Source organism: Daphnia pulicaria, chromosome 11 (assembly GCF_021234035.1).
Source record: "Daphnia pulicaria isolate SC F1-1A chromosome 11, SC_F0-13Bv2, whole genome shotgun sequence".
In the NCBI taxonomy this organism is placed as follows: domain Eukaryota; kingdom Metazoa; phylum Arthropoda; class Branchiopoda; order Diplostraca; family Daphniidae; genus Daphnia; species Daphnia pulicaria.
In genome coordinates this window covers 3,255,178-3,273,259 of record NC_060923.1, presented here as the reverse complement: position 1 = coordinate 3,273,259, position 18,082 = coordinate 3,255,178, and the positions used below count along the sequence as shown (strand labels likewise).

The window sequence follows — 18,082 nt, the reverse complement described above, 5'->3', positions numbered from 1 at the left end:
TTCGACAGACTTTTCCCGTAGCCCCCTCCTTGATTTCTTGTGTACGTGAGTTCGAGCCTCAGGTAGGTTGTTTCTTTTTTCTTCTTCTACCACCACCTCCCTCCTTCTTTTACGTCATTTCGGTGGTCCTGGGCGGGGTAGAGTGGGGTTGGGCGACTTTTTTCGTCGTTGTCGTCGTCGGAGATAGATAGAAAAAGGTGCTGCTAAAGAGCCTGAGGGCCCCCCTGGCCATTTTTTTTCCTCCTGTTGCTCTCGGTTGTTCCATCGGCGGGCCAGGTGCGTTGGAAAAAGAATAAGAAGGAAAGAACGGATGAATATAAAGAAAATGAGAGAGAAACCAGTTTTTCTTTCTTGAAGACTTGAGGGGGGAAAAGAAGAAGAAAATCAAGAACGGACGCCGGGACGACACCCTGCGGGCATATTTCAAAAGTCCCGGAATATATATATATACCCTATAGGTAAAAAGAGAATTACGCTAAGGGTTTTTAGCGTGCGCTCGGCTGCTCGTGAGCCGCCCTTTCAACAGTCGACATATAAACACACACACGGCAGCTAGAAAAGCTTTTCGGGAAATTTGTTTTTTCCTTTCCCGCATCGATAAGATACACGGGAGAGAAAGAAATAATAAGATATAGTAACACACGCCGGGAATATATTGGTTGTTTTAGCATTTAGAGATTTCCGATGGGAGCTGATTGGCGTGTAACCGTTTTTATGAGAAGCTGTTGCTGGCCAATTTCCCATTGCACAGATAATAATAATAGATTTGTCCGAATGATAAAAATATATATGAAAGGAACGCGCGCGCAAATTCAAACCTTTTTGTTAATAATCGTAATTGACGGCCATGTTTTGACTTCCTATTATAACTGAAAAGCACAAAAATTTCCTCCTCCTCGTATCAAAAGAGATTGTTTTACGACGTCTAAAATATGTTGCCAACATGTAAATACGAGACATTAGTATAATATTTAGATAGATCTTTTCATTTGCCTTCCAGCTCTTTTATTTTTCAAATTGAAAAATAAAATACAGACAATAAAAACTAGAGGAAAAATAACTAAAAAAATAACAATCTTATCTATCTCTCCCTCTCTCGTATAATAATTCTCGAAACACACGGAAAAACAAAATCCAGAAACAACAACAACCGAAAAAATCTGAATAGGAAAAAGAAAGAAAGAAAATTTCAAACAGACACGGACATAACATCCTGGGCCAAATAACCAGAAACCGACGACTGTGTTTATATTGTCAGGCGATGATAACCGGCAGAGAGAGAAACATTTGGCTGGGCCCCCAACCAATATTAGAAAAATTTATTTTTTTAAAAATGAAGAAAAAACTAACTGACTGACTGACTGACAATGTCATTAGAATAAGAATGAGCTCCTTTTGTAGCACACACACACACACACAATGTTCGTTTGTTACAGGAGGGGAGACCCCAGAAGCGCCGAGACAGGAGCGCAGGAGAAATAACTAAAATTGTTTCACCATAATAAAAATAGAAAAAATATCCTGCGTGTATATTTATATATATACCCTGGAGGATGGTCGGATGGACGGACCGACCGGCTGGACGCTGAAAATAAAACAAAAATCCGCATCGTGTCGTTTGTTTTTAACGACCGTGGCAACTCAGCGGTCGTCTGTAAATAGCAGACGAAAAAGAAAAGAACTTTTTGTTTAAAGGGGGGAAGAGTAAGAAAATTCTTGGTGGGGGATTTTTATTAAATTTTTCTGAAAAAGAGAAGTAAGGGTTAGAAAAATCCATTTTTGGCGTGTTTCATCAGAAATTTTACATATTCGGACAAGCCAAAAGTTCTCGCGCCACCAACACGAGGTCATGTGAAAACTGATTCAACATGACGTCTGCTGGTTATGTTCGTATAATCCCCCCTCCCTTTTTGATTAACATCTTTTTTTTGTTGTGTTTAACGTGTTGACTTGTGGATCTGTATTACTTCCAGTCGGGCTGCTGCTTGTGCTTGTTACCATTTCAGCGTGATGAATGAGAATACTCGCGTCTTGATTACCCAAGTGGAAAACGTGCTCAGTCTCTCTTGTTGTTGTTGTTTTGGTGCTTGACTGTGACTTTCTGATTGCTTCACAAGCTCAAAAAAGGTCTTCTATTCTTGTGTGATAAATCTGTCATCCCTGCGGCTTTGTCTGAATTCATTCAGTGAAACCTCTCTGGCCCCTCAGCCGGCTGTGCAGAAGAAACACAAGCCTTTATTAACATTCTTGAACCTGTGACTCTGCAGGTGTGTTGTAATCAGGGGATTATTGTGCTTGATGAAAGGAGATGGATTTCGAAAGCCTCTTCACCCAGATCTGTCACGACCTGGAAAAGAGTGGTGATGTCAAGGAAATCTCCACTCGCTTCTCCACTTGCTCAACTGATGCTCAGCGAATCTCCTTTGTCTTGGCCCTTGACTCAGTCAGAGCTCGTTTTCAAGAGCCTCTGAGCCTGGCCAAGCGAGCAATCTCCACACCTTGCAAATCTCAGCAACTCTCCACTAGTCACCGAGTTGAAGGCAACAGCTACTACCAGAAGAAACTCAACTGGAAAGCCATCAGCTCTTACAATCGCAGTCTCCTCGTTGGCGAAGGCGAAGCCCTAGCCCTGGCCTACGCCAATCGTTCGGCCGTGTTCCACGACACGTCAGACTGGCTCCATTCGTTAAGAGACATTCAGCTGGCCTTTGACCACGGCTATCCCAAGCATCTCGAGTACAAGTTGCGTGAGCGGCAAGGTAATTGCTGGCTGCAACTGGGACACGTCCGTCAAGCATTCATCAGCTTCAATCTGGCCAGGAATTTGCTTCTCGTAACGACGACAAATGCCCAGCAGTCTCACAAGGACAAACTCATTAGCATCAACTCGAAGATAGTCAAACTGGGCGACGACGCCAACCCAACGATTGGGGTCAGCGAATCAAACGAATCGGCGGCGTCCATCGAACGACAAATCATTAAGAAACGGAGGACTGCGCCCGACTTGAACCGGGACAGCAACGCTCTATTGCCGGCCGCTTCCACGTCAATCGAACTAACGGATTCTGACGATCGGGGTCGTTGCCTCGTCGCCACTGAAGACATTCAAATAGGTAAAAACGTAACGACCGTCGAGCTGTGTAATACATTTACATTCGAAAAAACATTTCAAAGAAGAAGAAAACTAATCGTGAAATCTCATGAAATGTTTTTTTCGAGGGTCTACCTACTACTAGGGGCCCCCCACTGGGTCCTGACAAGGGCCTGTAATCTGCTGCCATGTGCATGTCAGAGTAGGAAACCCCCAAAAAAGAAAAGCGATGAAGCTGTAATGTTGTGCATAGTGCTGGTATACGCGCAACAACAACAACAACACTTTTGTGTGTGTCAAAGATCGATTTCCGCACTGTTGTCATGTTAAAATCTCTTTTTTCCTTCTCTCTCGTGTTATGTTCAAAAATATTTTTCTGACATTGCAGGGACGACGGTCATCGTGGAAAAGGCCCTGGCTTCGATACTGCTGGAGGAATTCAAAGAATCTCACTGCCATCATTGCCTTCACTGGACGCCTGGACCCGTACCATGTCACCAATGCTCTCAGGTTTCTTCTTCTTAGGATCGTGTTTCACTTTTCTTTCCTTCCAGACGCCCTTTTTATATAATCGGGAGATCTTATTCGGGGATGTCAGCGAAAGATTATTTCTGTCGTTGGATGTGTCTGTGTGTGGGGCTATTCTTGTGTGAAATCACGTTAACCGCTTGTCAGATGGATATCTGAGACCTGGACATAATTTTTATTTTTCCCCCTTACCTGGGAAATTCTACAGGTGGGATTCTGCAGTACGTTGTGCCGGGATGAAGCCTGGGCCAGTTACCATCAATCCGAGTGCGGATTGACCGACTCTCTTCACAAGACCAACGTTGGCCGTCACGGATTATTAGCCGTGCGGACGGTTCTCAAAGTGGGCAGACAGAGGATCATGGACGCCAGTAAAGACGATGGATGTAATCCTGCCGGAGGGGAGGTGTACGACTCGACCGATTACGGACGCACCATCCATCGCCTTGTTGGCAACACGGCTCGACGCTCCGTGGCTGATCTCTTCCGGAGAGCTGTCATGGCTGTTTATTTAACGTGTTTGATCCAGCAGAAGCAGCAGCGTGACGGGAAAGGAGATGATCCGGATGAAGTATTGGCGGCAGCTGTGCTCCAGCTCATTCAGAGTTACCCCTGCAACGCCCATGAAATCTCTCATCTGGCCTTCCCTCTTCCCGGAACGCCTTCCGGCCCGGATCTCCCTTCAACACTTCAGCAGATTAGACTTTGCGAAATTGGCGCTGCTGCCATGCCCGTCTTGAGTCTCATCAATCACTCGTGCGATCCCAACGTTGTCCGCGATTGTAATACAAATTTAATATTAAATAATATTAACGTTAATCAAGGGTAATATACAAATAAGAATTAATGGCGTTATTATAGGCTACGGAGACGTCATCACCATCAGAGCCATCCGACGGATCGCCCGTGGGGATGAAATCCTCGACAACTACGGCTACCATTACGCCACCCACGACAAGAAGGAGCGCCAATTGAAACTGAGCCAGCAGTATTACTTCCGGTGCAATTGCCTCGCCTGCACCCAAGACTGGCCCCGCTACGAAGACGCTCCCAAACTGATCAATCGTCCGGAATTGTATCATCCCATCCACAGGGATATCGGCAACTTCTCGTCACTCTCATCCAGCTCCTGTTACCCGGACGGTCCTCCGCATCTGGAAGAGTCGACTCGATTGTTCATCGGCTATTTGGAGGCCATGGACTCTGATGCGTCCATCCATCTTCCCGTCCAGGAGTACAGCATGGCGCAGGAAGTTTTGAAGCATTGCTGGGCTCTATCGGCCACTTTAAGTCCCCATCTGGCCGTTGTTGTTTGACCCGACTTGATTGTTGATTCGATATGGACGTCATCACTCACTTTTGCCTTGGCTCCGTTTTCCCTTGTGTGTGTGTTTCGTTTTGGTTATTTTCTCTCTACTGGAGAAAATTCTCTTTTGCCACCAACGCTTACAACAACAATGTAATGCTTAGCATTTATCAGATGGTTCCGTTTCTGGAATAAACGGCCTCGATGCTATGACTGGAACGCCGGTCTTGTGTATAGTAAACTGATGCAGCCGACCGTCTTAAAAACAGAAAATCGTTCCGGCAGAAAAAACATCACAACTGGAAAATGGACGCGGGAAAGCAGCAGCAGCAGCAGCGGCGGCGGCCCCCTCTGTTTATGTGCCCAGGTTGATGGATCGAGTCATTCCGTTTTTTCCTTTTTCTTTACCACTAGACGTCTGGCGACCTCTGGACTCTCAAGTAAAAATTTCTCTTTTTTTATTTTTTTTAGTTATTTCGAGCTCTTCATTTTTTCTTTTTCTTGATGTAATCAAACCGTTCGTGAATGCGATTACGTGTGTGTATAGAGAAACGAGCTAGATCCAGCACTCTCAACTGTGAATGGAGACCCTCCTTTATTTTTGTCGAGGTGATAGACATCGGCCATTTTTGCCGTGCAGCGACCAGGAAAAAAAGGGTTAGGTGCCATCATCCCACAGGCACTTTTCTCTAAGATAATATCCGTAAGTTATTTTTATTTTTATTCAACCGGCCGAGGTTTTTTTCTATTTTTGATGCCTTACTTTATTTCAATCGTAATTCAAAGCGTTTTTTCGTTCGTTTTTTTTATTCGCCCCTACAGGTCGGGACTGATGACGTGAGCCATCTCGTCCCGACCCGCGACGGCTAGAAACTGTTTACTGTCCTAAATGTGTTTTTTTCTAATCACGAAAAAAGCTTCTGCCGGGACTCTCGTGCCTCCTCCCTAACGGTACCGATCACACAGACAGTTGAACCGACAACAAAACATTATGTTTATTGTTAGTCGCTTGACTCGCTTCTTCTCCTTCTCCTTGTCTTTTACTAGACCCGAAATAATATACGACCTCCTTTAAAAGAATAGGGAATCGCCCTGAGCTCTTTAGGGTCCTTCATTTTCTTTTTTACCTTTTGAATAGCCAACTAATTGGAGAGATGTCCGAGGTGGAAGGAAAACACTGAGCGGATGCCATTTTTTCGCTTTATTTCTTTTAAGTAAATAAATACTTGTCAGTTATAGATTCAAAGTCTATTTAACGCTCCCCCCTCCATTTTCCAAAACTCCAATATTTTTCTCTTGTTCAGACAAGACACCTTTTTCATACCGACCCGAACCCGACACGGTCTATTAGCTAATTACCTGCGCGCCCCGTGTAAAATAGATGGACTGTGTGTGTGTGCGTAGCATATGCGTCCGCCCCCCTTTCGCCTTGTTTATATAATTCCTTCCTTTCATCTGGCGCCTATTCTTCTTTCCTTTTGAGAGAGTAAAGGGGCCAGGGGTTTTTTTGTTTTTTTTTTACTGCTGAGGGTCCTCCAGGTCGTTCGGGTCGACCTATTACAGGTGCACTACAATGGAAACATCCAATAAGAATCCCCCCCCCCCCCTCCACTCTTTCATCTATAATAACCGTAAGTCTGGAGGATGTTCTCGATTAAAGGACCATCAAGCACTAACTAACTATAACCTAGCTCGGTGTTAAGTTTGGTTGGTTGGTTGTTGGGGGGGAAGTCTCTGATTCACCCCACTCAAAAAAACACGCCAAAATGTGTGTAGAAAGAGAATATGGCTCTTTCTCTCAATCAGACGTCTCATTCTTGTGTGTGTGTGTCTAATAACGAGGTTAAGTTTCCTCTACAGACGTTTTTCCTCCTCCTCGGAATGGATTTTTCAAAATTTTTTTTTTGACCTCACGTCGCAGGCATCCCACGATCCATTTTCGGATAGATTTTAAAATAATAAATTTTTACCTGGGAAATTGTAGGTAGCTCATTTGTTTAAATTTGGTTCGATCTGTCCAGGTGAAAAGAATAGGAAAATTTGAATTTCTTATTCTCTCTCACAATGGACGTGATTCGAATCATTCAGACTGGGCGGCAGCTGGGGCAGTAGTACCTCGTTATCCCGAATCATCAAAAAATAGACGGACGGACCTACTGGGTTTTTATTCTTTCTTGATACACTCCACAGCGAAAAGATGGATATGTTATTTAGTGGCTTGTCTTGTTAAAGGATTACCTTTCTTCTTACTTTTTTTTGGTTGTACCCCCAGAGATCTATCCGTTCTAGATGTGAGTGTTTCTGTCGACCCGTCACGCAGCCCACACGCTCGACGGGCGGACGGATTGTTGGATTTGAAAAAAAAAAACGTCTCGGGTTTTTAGATATTTGCGCGCACGGTTGGCGCAGATCTATTTGTTCAAAAAAGAAAAGAACCAACTCTTTGAATTGATTTCTATCGTGTCAGGACTCAGGAGTGACTCTCCACTTCCGAGTTTGAAAGGGTAAAAAAACCAGTTTTTTATTTTGTGTTGTGTGGCCCAGCAGTTTGAACGCGGGACGAAATGGCACACGGCGGGATTGCGCCACAACAATCTGAAACTTTTTTTTTCTTTTTTTTCTCTCCCCCACTGAATTTCTGAAAAGTAAAAGAAACAACACAAGAAAATGAGAAAAAATAAAGAAAAGGATATCCAGCTGCTTTTATGGCCCGGACGTGAGCGGCTTATCAATCCCGTGCGTCCGCTTGGGCGATGGCATTTTTTTTTTTTTTTTATGGGACCGTGAATTCCGCACGAGGGGCCCCCAGAATTTTGTTTTAAAAAAAAAGGAGACTAGACAACATTTTGAATGAATGATGGCTATGATATTGTTTAAGTTCTTGTTCCAGTGCTTTTTGGAACACACACATAAACGTGGGCATCCATCATCCACACCCGGCCAATTTAGTATTTTTTCCTTTTCTTTCGTCCTGAGCTACCGGAAAAAAAAGAGAAAAGAAGAACATAATCAAAACTTTTGTGTCTTTGTTGCTGGCTATATAGTAAGGGGCATAAGAGCCTATAAGGTGGTTCCAGCTGCCACTGGAACAGCACGGCGCACCCGTCCGTCCGTGTTGTTGAACGGAAGCTAATATGTCTCTATTTCTAACAACGACTGTTGCAGCCTTCATTAAGAGACGGGTGTGGAATACATCAACTATTGAAATTACGTCAGATAGGCATCATCTCCTTTTTCGAAATTTGGATAAATAAATTCCAATGTCGCTGGACGCGGCTGCTGCTCCGTGAAGAAAAACTTGTCACCGTCGACGGGTCTCTTGCGTCTCTTTTTCCATTAAGACGTGGCTATAAATGGATCGGTTTCACGCAGCCAGAAAAACAGCTGGAATTGACTTATAGTAAGACTCTGACTCTTGTGTGTATTATCGCCGTTTGGCCATCTGCAATGTCCTCCCCAAAATGGACAGCTGGACCAACTCCATCCGACGTGTTTTTCTTCTTGTTTTGTCTTTAGTCGTTGGGGTTGTTTTTTTCCACATCAGTTTGGAAATTTTTCTTTTTGCTCTCCCAAAGTCTAAACAAGAAAACGAGTTGAAACGAAACGGACGTCGCGTGCTGTTTATCGTCACGGACGGGCCGGCTACTTTTTTTTTTCACCGACTCAATGGCGACCACCACCGTGCTATATTTCTTACCCGTGAATTTATCTCACATTTTTATAGATTTTCTTTTTCAAACTATAAACAAACTATTTCCAGCTTGAAAACAGCTATAGCCAATGACCCAAATGGTAAAATGGATCAAACGGTATTTTTTTTTTCGATGTTGAACTTCAGTCACCGGTTTAGAATTATTCAAATTTGTGACGCAATCAGTTGATTCAGAAATAATCTGGATTGAAAAGTTTTGATTGCATCAATATTTGGAATTCATTAATTTTTTGTTTTCATAACGGCATCTGATTTTACTGCGAAAAAATGGAAAATAGTTTATCAAATTCGTCATCGACGTGTATAGATGTAATATAGCTTGTAAGCAGTTGGGATGAGACACCCTCTGGCGGCTCGAGCCAAGACGTTTGTCAACTTCCATCACGCCGGACCGGTTTTGTTGACAATTCCGGTCCGAACTCTTTTTACGGTCAATTTCCCCCCCCCCCCCATTTCATTTCTTCTCTTTTTGAATAATTGTACCAAGTTGCAACAAGAAATTCAAAAAAAAAAAAAAAAAAAACTAAACCAGTCGAGATTCAACTTTATTTCTCTCCCCTTTGACTTGTCGTCATTACCATTTTTGATTTTCTTTTTCTATTCACCAAAAAAAGGAAATAAAAAAGAGACAAAGTTGGTTGACATGTCGCATCTGTTTTCTTCTTTTCCTCTCAACTTTTTTTGTTTGTTTCTTGCCTATTTCGGAGTTGAGTCTCAATTATATCCCGCGCACGAATGTCGCGGGCCATAGACAAAACCCCCAATCGGGAAAAAATAAAATTCCGGTTCTTTTTTTTCCTTTTTCAAAGTTACACGGCCAAAGTTTCCGAAGTCCCCTGTGTTATTTATTCTATATAACTAGCTGCCTCCATACATGCTTTTCTGTGTATGTGTTTTTTCCCTCCTCTGTGTACTGTTGTTTATTTTGACTATATACGCAGGGAAAGCCAGCAGCAGCTGAGCCGGTTGCCATGCGATACTGGCCAGCCGGAGGCCAGTATGGCCATTTCATGACATTTATACATGCACCTTGACGGTTGTCCATTTTGCGCGCATCCCCCATGGCCGGACAGCTGCTGTGCATCGAGTTTTATGTTAGCCCCGGCCAGCCCCGTGACATTTGTGTGTGTTGCCCTGGATGCGGCTGTTGGTTTCGCTTATGGGACGACTGACGGCCAACCCCCGCAGTGCGGTATCGGTTGGTGAGCCGGGCGGAAGTCTCGTCTCTACCGGTCCCCCCCATATACAGCCCTAGTCTTTGAGGCCTTATTACATCACACACACACATCCCATTTATTTTGTGTTTACCCCTTTTCCGGCCGGTGTCTGTATTTCTGTTTTCTATTTTTTCTTCTTCACGACAGTTGACGCGACCGAATTTTCTTTTTCTTCCCCTCAACTATATTTTACCCGCATAATTACCAAGTAAGTATTTTTTTTTCCAACTACTGTAACCACCACCGAAAAAATTATTTTCTACTTTTAGAGCGTGTCGGAAATATCGTCGTGAATATGGGCGTTAAATTCACGTCGTCCAGTTTTTCCAGTTTTCCAACTTTTTCTTTTGGGGTCTTGGATGTTAATGCGCCCTTGTAGTTCAGTTGACGTCGAACGTCCATCTTCTTCTTTCAAAAAAAATAGTCCAGTCACGCCCGCACTGGCTGACGGAAGACTCGCGTCCCAAAAAGAATCAGAGCGAAAAGAATTCCGCGCGACCTTTAAAAAAATTAAATAAAATTCAGAAAACGAGTTTTTTCGACTCTTGGACGACGACGACATCAGCGTTGATGCGCACAAAAATACGGAACGCCATAATAATAATTTTCTTATCTATACGGTGGATTTTTTGTTTGAAAATCGGGAATGTCCATTGTGTCGTCTAACTGTAACTTGGACAATCCTTATTAAGGAAAAATTATGGACCCCGTTCCAGACATTTCATCTTGGCAGTTTTTTTTTTTTAATTTAAATTTTTTGACTAAGGTCGACTAATCAATTATGGACAAGTGAAAAATAGCTGTACATTCCCCGCCGAAACAAAAATCTGTATCATATATTTTAGGCTTTTGAAAAAAATATTTTTTAAAAAACATTCAACATTTTCGGGAAGAATTCGAAAAATTGTATAAAAGACCGGATGAAACTATGCGATTCCGTGTCGTCCATCGCGCAATAGGTCGGGTAGGAGAGAGAAAACGCATTAACATGTATTTATTTATGGGCAAAAGAGAATTTTTCTCTTCCGTCCGTCCGTCCGTCTGTCCGCCGCCAAAGACTTTGAAAGAAGAAATGCGGCACACGCGGGGGTTTATTTGATACGAAAATAGTTTTGAATTTTTCCAACCCCCGGCAGCACACAGAGCAGCCGAGCTCAAGTTTATACTGATGGGTGCCGTTTGAAGTCTCATCATGTTTTTTAAAAAATACGAAAAAATAAGAATCGTTAATAATAACTCTTTTATTTTCCTCCCTGTGATGTGTAATTTATACCTTGGAAATGAGAAACCGGCGGTCAGTTTTCCTTCTTTTTAGATAGACCGCGCTCCCCCCTCCCTCTTTCAAAAAGTTATTAGCTGGGCCTTTATATTTTTGTTGCATATACACAGTGTGTGTGTAGTAGTAGCTCGTGCCCGTGCATCGGCTAGTTCATTTGCATCGGCTGTGTTGGGCTTTCAAGATATTGGGTCGGCGTAAATTTGTTGTTGTTTGTTTGAGTGGATATTATATATTGTATGTACCCCTTGCTGGCTGATCTATCAAGACACCCTTGGCTTATATTTCGGTATAGTTTGTTTGTTGGGGTCTTAACTCACGTTTTTTTAAAAAAAGGCATCCCGCCGATAATGGGATGGCTAAATTATGACGCAAACAAGGTTTCCTCATTATAGTTTCTCAATTGTTCTGCCCGCATTTTGATCGAAACTGAACGAAATGGACCAGAAAAAAAACAAAGAAAATAGACCGGGTAATTTTTTTTCCAATCGATAAAATTTATCTATATCGTGTGTACACATTCGTGTTTTTAGCATTATAATTGATGGCGTCTTTGGACGTGTATGTTACACAACAAAGAGCTTGAGGGCCTTTGCAACAGGTTTACTTCACATCTCTCGTTAAAGAAGAAAACGTAGATTAAAAATATTTTTCTTTTTATTCAATCGAAGAGAAATGGATGAGATGGCCTAGGGAATAGATAATCGGCTCTTTTTTGTTTCTCTCTCTACGCGTGCCCGCGATCTTTTGTTGTTTTTATTTCGGCTAAATTTTTATCTTTTTTTATTAGCGCGCAAGTCTTTTTAATTAACGATTCTCTTGGCAATTGAAAAAAACGCGCAACTTTCCACGATCGTCCTCGCGTGCTCAACGATATGCCAGCAGGCTGTAGCTAGGGGAAACTTTTATATTTTTCCACTTTCCAATTTGTGTATAGAGTTAATAAGGGCGTGGGCTACACCAACGTGTGGGTACACTCTGAATGGTTTTGCCTAATTTCCAGTCGTGCCTTTTGGTTGGCAAATTAATTCGGCTGCCATTAATTTCAATAATTTGGACGATTTAATTCCAAACGAAAAATTTGTTAATTTTTCAAATTTCCCGCCGAATTCAAATGTCATCAACAACTGAAATGGCTGCGGCTCGGTCGTTAATCCCTCCCCGCAAAAATACCGGGAAATAGTCCAAAACCGCGGGACTCGCCCATCTCGTAAAAATAAAACTCGCTCAATCGGTTACGCAAGCCAACGCGGTCTCCAACTATAATGGCGTCTGATTCCGTGAATCCACTCAATTTAAAAAAACAAACAAATTGTATCATCCCCTTTTTATTTCCCCTTTTCCAGTCGCTGTTTTTACGCATTAAACCCCAAAAATTTGTTTTCACTTGAAATGAAGGAATTTCTCCAACGAAAACTTTTTTTTTTTTAATTTTTGAACGCGTTCACTCTCAATTTATGTTTTGAAAAAAGTTGTTTTTCTTTATCCTTTCCGGGGCGAACCCCGGCAAGCCATTCCCAACGGGAAACGACAGACTGCGTTAACGATCGAATTTGTTTGTAACATTCGGTTAGACACACAAACTCACTCCCCCACCTCTCTCTCTCTCTCCCGAAAACCACCGAAAAAGAAATAACGTGACTCAGTTGAAAGTTTTTTTTCGGGTAAAATGGCAGAGAGTCTAGCGGAGAAGATTTATACGAACGTGTCAAGGTAAAAACAAAGTCGAAAAAGAAAAACAAGACTACCAAAAAAAGTGAAAACTTTTTTTAAAGTCGAGTCCCGAAACAGCTCGGGAGAAAAAAGACCTTGATGATATTGCGACGGCCCACAGAAGAAAAGAAAAACCCATTAAAAATAAAAAAGTCGTAAAAATAAAGCACCGGTGCTTATTCGTTCGTTTGAATATTTTTTTGTTTAAATTTTTAAATTAAATTTTTATTTTTCCCGCAGTATTTGGAAGAAAATGGCGTCCATCACCTTATTGACACCGATGATGATGATGTGTCTCTGGTTGTTTGTCGTGTCCGTTTGGGCGACGCCGATCCCGTCGAGTAGTGAACAGCCGCCGCCGGTCCATCAGCCGAGTGACTCGACGTCGTTCTTCAACCTGACGGTCCTGCACATCAACGACATTCACTGCCGTTTCGAGGAGGCCAACAAATTCGGCGGGTCTTGCACACCTCAAGAGTCGGCCGCTGGCAAATGTTTCGGCGGTTACGCCCGGCTGGTCCACCAATCACGCGTCATCCGCGAAGAGAATCCCAACACGATTTTCCTGGCCGCCGGCGATTTCTTCCAGGGTACCATGTGAGTTGTTTAAACTTTCACAAATTGTATAAATCCATCCATCCATCCGTCCGTTGCCAATGGATTCCAATTTATCACTTGATTTCTATCTCGCTATTTATACATTCACGTCCGTCGCTGACCGACCGAACGACCGACCACGTCAGCTGGTACACCATCCACAAATGGAAGGCCGTCAGCCGCTTTGGCAACTTGCTCAACCTAACGGCCATGGTAAAAAAGAAACGAAAAAAGTCTGATGTTTATCTAACCAATTTCTCTCGTTACTTTTCGTATTTTCTTGTGCAGCACTTTGTTTCACTTTCAAATATTTTTTCGGCGCCATTTTGGATTTGTTGCATGTAGATGGCACGAGCCAAATTGTAACAGATTCTCTCAAGTTTTATCAGGTCTACAAAATCGGGATTGGAAATAATAATAACGACCATCGGTCCGTCATCTCCATTTTTTTAACGACCAACTTTTTTCTCCCGACCAAGACCCCCGAGGAATTTTTCTTTTCTATTTTTCACGCTGTAAATCATTGAAAGATATTGTCTGGGGAGTGATCATTTGGAGATAGTGTGTGTAGACGGCTCTCTTGGCGGACGTGTGTGTGCGCAATCAGGTCGGTTTCCACAGTCAATTCGATTATCGATCGGTTTGTGCTTGGCCCCTCTTGTTTTCTCCGTACATTTTGACACACACACGCGAGCGCACAGCCGTCGGTGTGCCATTCTATTGCGTGTTTCCGTGGCGTACGTCTGGCCAACGCCCTTTAGTACATACGCACATATATCCGTTTCACCCAAATAATTTATTCAAACCAAGTCTTGTATAAGTTACACAAGTTGAACCTCGCGTAACTCGCCCGGCAACAAAAGACGAAAATTATTTGTTAGTTTTTAACCCAATTTTATTGGGTACTATTAATCGTGCCCTTTTACACACACACACAGCTCACATATTGTAGTCGATGGCATTTTTAAAATTATAAGACGAGATCCTATCCAATAATCAATTCTAATTTTTTTATTTTTCTTTCAGTCGCTTGGCAATCACGAATTTGATGATGGTGTCGACGGGCTTTTACCATTCGTGGAGGCTGCCAACCATCCGGTAAAACAAGTTTCCTTTCTCAGACTGCGTATAGTTGTTGTTGTCACCCATTAATAGTGAATAATCACTTTTGATATGGTGCACAACAAACGAAATCTAACCAAAAACTTGATTCTCTATTCTTTTCAATCCCGGTTTTTTCTTCCCATCAAGGTAATGGCCGCCAATATCGACACCAGCGGCGAGCCGAGACTCGATGGCAAAATTCCCAAATCGAAAGTTGTCCAAGTCGACGGACGCAAAGTTGGAATCATCGGTTACCTGACTCCAGAAACATCGGTATATAATTCCATAATCAAATATAAATCAGGAATATTAAAATTTTAAAAGAAAATGTCCAACTTTTTATTTTGTTTTCCAGTACATGTCCAGCACCGACGGAGTTCGAATTTTCGACGAAGTTGAAGGCGTCCGACAAGAAGCCGAGCGTCTCAAAAAGGAAGGGGTCAACATTCTCATTGCAGTCGGTCACGCAGGTTATCACAAGGACATGCAGATTGCCGAACAGGTTCCCGACATCGACTTGGTGGTCGGCGGCCACACCAACACATTTCTCTGGAATGGTAACGTCGTCTACGCATTCCTTAATGAATTTTTCATCTCTCTCTCTATAGTCAAGTCTCGAAGAGTTCATTTTATTAACTACCCAACGAAATGTTTTGTTTGCGCTTCCTTAAACGGGGGTCCACTTTCAGGTCCGGCTCCTTCGTCCGAAGAGCCGACTGGATCGTATCCAACTCTAGTCAAACAGCCGTCCGGCCGGAGTGTTCCCGTCGTTCAGGCATTCGCGTTCGGCAAGTACCTGGGCAATTTGATGATGACTTTTAACGATGATGGAGAAGTCATCGCTACCGCCGGCCTGCCCATTCTCATGGACAAGAGCGTACCTCGAGGTTAATATCATCATCATCTTTTTGTCTTGATAAGGGCCAGCAGCAGCGACCCCCCGTTACATCCATCACACCCCGTTTTTGTCTGTCACAGATCCTCACGTCGTCCAGGAATTGATCCCATACCGAGAAGAGGTCGAGGCTCTGGCCGAGAAGGAAGTCGGCAAGACTCTCGTCTTCCTTAACGGATCTCGACTGGCCTGTCGGCTGGCCGAATGTAATCTCGGCAGTTTCATCGCCGACGCCTACGTCAATTTGGTATTTAAAAAACACGAACGAAACGAAAAATAAATTTCTACTTAAAATGGAATTTGTTTAATTTTTTCCAGTTTACCAAATTTGCCGGGCCCGGCCAGTGGAGTAAAGTTAGCATCGCCCTACTCAACAGCGGAGCAATCCGCTCATCGGTGGACGAACGATCTCGAAATGGTGATTATTCGCCGTTCAATTCTATTGAAATTCTATCGAATAAACACATTTTCTGGGTTCTTTTTACAGGGTCCATCACGTATGGGAATATTCTGTCGGTGGCGCCTTTCCCCAACACTGTCGACGTCGTTAAAATCAACGGCGAAACGTTGAAGAAAATGCTGGAATATTCGGTCCAAGATTACAACGCTTCCAACGACGATCCGTTAGGTGGATTCCTGCAAGTTTCTGGTAGGTTTTGTTGAAGTATAGATACTACGGGGGATTATCTTGTCAGCTAATCTTTTCTTTCTTTTTTGACAGGTATCAACGTTGTCTACGACGTATCACGACCCAAAGGCGACAGAGTGGTCCAATTGTTGGCCCGCTGCAATAATTGCCGCATGCCAGTTTATCTTCCCGTCGAGCCAGAGGTATTTCCAGATAAACAAATGAGTGACAAACACGAAAGAATGAGCTCTAGATCCATTGAATCTACAGTGTCAATTTAATTTGCGCTAATTATTTGATTTGTAAAAATGTTAGGAAGTTTACGATGTTGCCATGTCCAGCTATTTGGCCGGTGGTGGCGACGGTTACAAACTCCTAAAAGGCAACATCATCGAACACACCCTGACGGGTAAAAATGAACTGGAAAATTGGCCCAGTTGAAAGGTGAATTTCTAATTGTAATTTTTGGTTTTAAATATTCAACAGGAATGTTGGACGCCGACACGATCATCACTTACATGGCGAAGATGTCGCCCATCGTTGCGGGTTTGGATCGCCGCATCAGCTTCGTCAATAACGACACTAGCTACCGTTCGCTTTGCAGTCAAATCCGGGACGGAGATGAAATCGAAACGTCGGGATCGATGAGCAGCACTTTGGGTTTCGCCAGTTCTACTGTAAATCCCACCGTCTTAGCGACGGTACTTCTCTTGCTCACTTTGAGAGCTAATTAACACCTTTATAGAGAACAGTACCACAAAAACGAACAAAATTGTTTTTCTAACTAACAGTCAGCAAATTATCTCATCTCCTTTTTTATTTTCGAGCTTTTTGTTTTGAATCCATCAGCATATTTGACCTCCCCGATTGATTGATTTAACTGATCAAATATTATACAACTCCTTGCTTCATCCATCGAATGGGATATAATTACATAAAATACTCCCCAGACAAATCCTTAGTTGTTTCCCGTGGTGCATTCTAACAGCGAATAACGGCTTTAATTCATCCATCACACAAATTCAGCACCAAATAATCAAAAAGTCGATACGAACATTTACCCAAATTGCATCACACAGATCACCTCGCCCATCACGGGGGATGCGGACTCGACCCTCCAAGATCCGGCGTCAACGTTCACCGTCCCACCACTGCCCAGCGCAATCACCGCCGCCATGTAAAAGGGAAGAAGAAGAAGAAAAAATTACTTGATTTTTAACTTAAATGAAATTGAGTTTTTAACCAGCAGTCTAATCATTTTAATTATTAATATTACTGCCATTATTATTTCAGTGCTCAATTGATTGAATTAGATTACGCACAAACAATTTTCAACTCAGATTAAACCCCATATTCTTGAAAAAAATTCTCGGTTCACAGACACCAAGTTCACGGACTGGAATTTACTACAATCAAATCTGAATTCTTTTCCTTTTTAGATATATTGTGTTCGTGGAAAAAATTGAATGCAATAAATAATCAAAAACGATTATCGCCGAGAGATTATCAATGTGTCAAAAAACGAACAATGTGATGATTGGCGGCAGCGATTATTAAACGCTATGTAACATATTCAGTTGTTGTTGTTGTTGTTGTTAGCGAGTGGACTGCAGACAGTTATGCGGGCCTCTCTCGCCCCTCCTAAAAGGCGTCGTGGATGAATCTCTCACACCCGGAAGATAATCGCTGGCTGATAAAAATTGAATTTCACGGCGAAACCAAGAAATGCACGTGTACTATAAAAGGTGCACTCAGGTTGCTGCTCAGATTATATTGGGGGTCCTGTAAACCTTTATTTTGTTAAGGCTCAGCTCCAGCTCTATCCGAGTCTACAAGATCCGGGCGTTACCCAAACAAAAAGCTTTTGGCTTCTTTGGCGGCTTCTTTGACGGCAATAGAACCAGTTTAACCGCCTCCCTACAGTCCCTCTGTGTGTGTACACGAAAAAATAAAAAATAAAAAGAGAAATTTTGAGGGTAAAATGTTTTGTGTGTGTGTATCAAGGCATGGCGGAC

The 18,082-nt window shown here is 42.8% G+C and overlaps 2 protein-coding genes across 6 annotated transcripts; both read left to right on the top strand.

The window, feature by feature from the left end:
* The first annotated feature begins 1,581 nt into the window (after positions 1-1,581).
* On the top strand, positions 1,582-5,144 carry LOC124315192 (SET and MYND domain-containing protein 4-like). Its single transcript, XM_046780690.1, has 5 exons — positions 1,582-1,886; positions 1,974-3,113; positions 3,480-3,601; positions 3,828-4,401; positions 4,481-5,144. The coding sequence occupies exons 2-5, from the start codon at positions 2,309-2,311 to the stop codon at positions 4,933-4,935; spliced, it is 1,956 nt and encodes a 651-aa protein (XP_046636646.1). The 5' UTR covers positions 1,582-1,886; positions 1,974-2,308; the 3' UTR covers positions 4,936-5,144.
* An 89-nt stretch (positions 5,145-5,233) lies between these two features.
* On the top strand, positions 5,234-17,556 carry LOC124315185 (snake venom 5'-nucleotidase-like). Of its 5 annotated transcripts, XM_046780679.1 has the most exons (15): positions 5,234-5,365; positions 5,473-5,628; positions 13,084-13,440; positions 13,587-13,653; positions 14,467-14,538; positions 14,692-14,817; positions 14,900-15,101; positions 15,234-15,431; positions 15,523-15,686; positions 15,758-15,857; positions 15,927-16,088; positions 16,161-16,270; positions 16,383-16,476; positions 16,554-16,768; positions 17,147-17,556. In XM_046780679.1, exons 3-15 carry the CDS (start codon positions 13,097-13,099, stop codon positions 17,246-17,248), a joined length of 1,956 nt encoding a protein of 651 aa, XP_046636635.1. In that variant the 5' UTR covers positions 5,234-5,365; positions 5,473-5,628; positions 13,084-13,096; the 3' UTR covers positions 17,249-17,556. The 5 variants fall into 5 exon arrangements, with proteins under 5 accessions (XP_046636635.1, XP_046636634.1, XP_046636633.1 ...); XM_046780678.1 differs by lacking the exons at positions 5,234-5,365; positions 5,473-5,628 and adding an exon at positions 9,806-10,062; XM_046780677.1 differs by lacking the exons at positions 5,234-5,365; positions 5,473-5,628 and adding an exon at positions 12,743-12,843 and having other exon boundaries at positions 16,554-16,744.
* The last annotated feature ends 526 nt before the right edge of the window (positions 17,557-18,082 follow it).

Bases quoted from the DNA above. Each gene is read 5' to 3' on its own strand.
- LOC124315185 (XM_046780676.1), top strand. From the start codon at position 12,800: ATGGCAGAGAGTCTAGCGGAGAAGATTTATACGAACGTGTCAAG. The intron at 15,432-15,522 runs GTTAATATCATC...TGTCTGTCACAG, and splicing joins GGACAAGAGCGTACCTCGAG to ATCCTCACGTCGTCCAGGAA. The intron at 16,089-16,160 runs GTAGGTTTTGTT...CTTTTTTGACAG, and splicing joins TGGATTCCTGCAAGTTTCTG to GTATCAACGTTGTCTACGAC.
- LOC124315192 (XM_046780690.1), top strand. From the start codon at position 2,309: ATGGATTTCGAAAGCCTCTTCACCCAGATCTGTCACGACCTGGAAAAG. The intron at 3,114-3,479 runs GTAAAAACGTAA...CTGACATTGCAG, and splicing joins CACTGAAGACATTCAAATAG to GGACGACGGTCATCGTGGAA. The intron at 3,602-3,827 runs GTTTCTTCTTCT...GAAATTCTACAG, and splicing joins CATGTCACCAATGCTCTCAG to GTGGGATTCTGCAGTACGTT.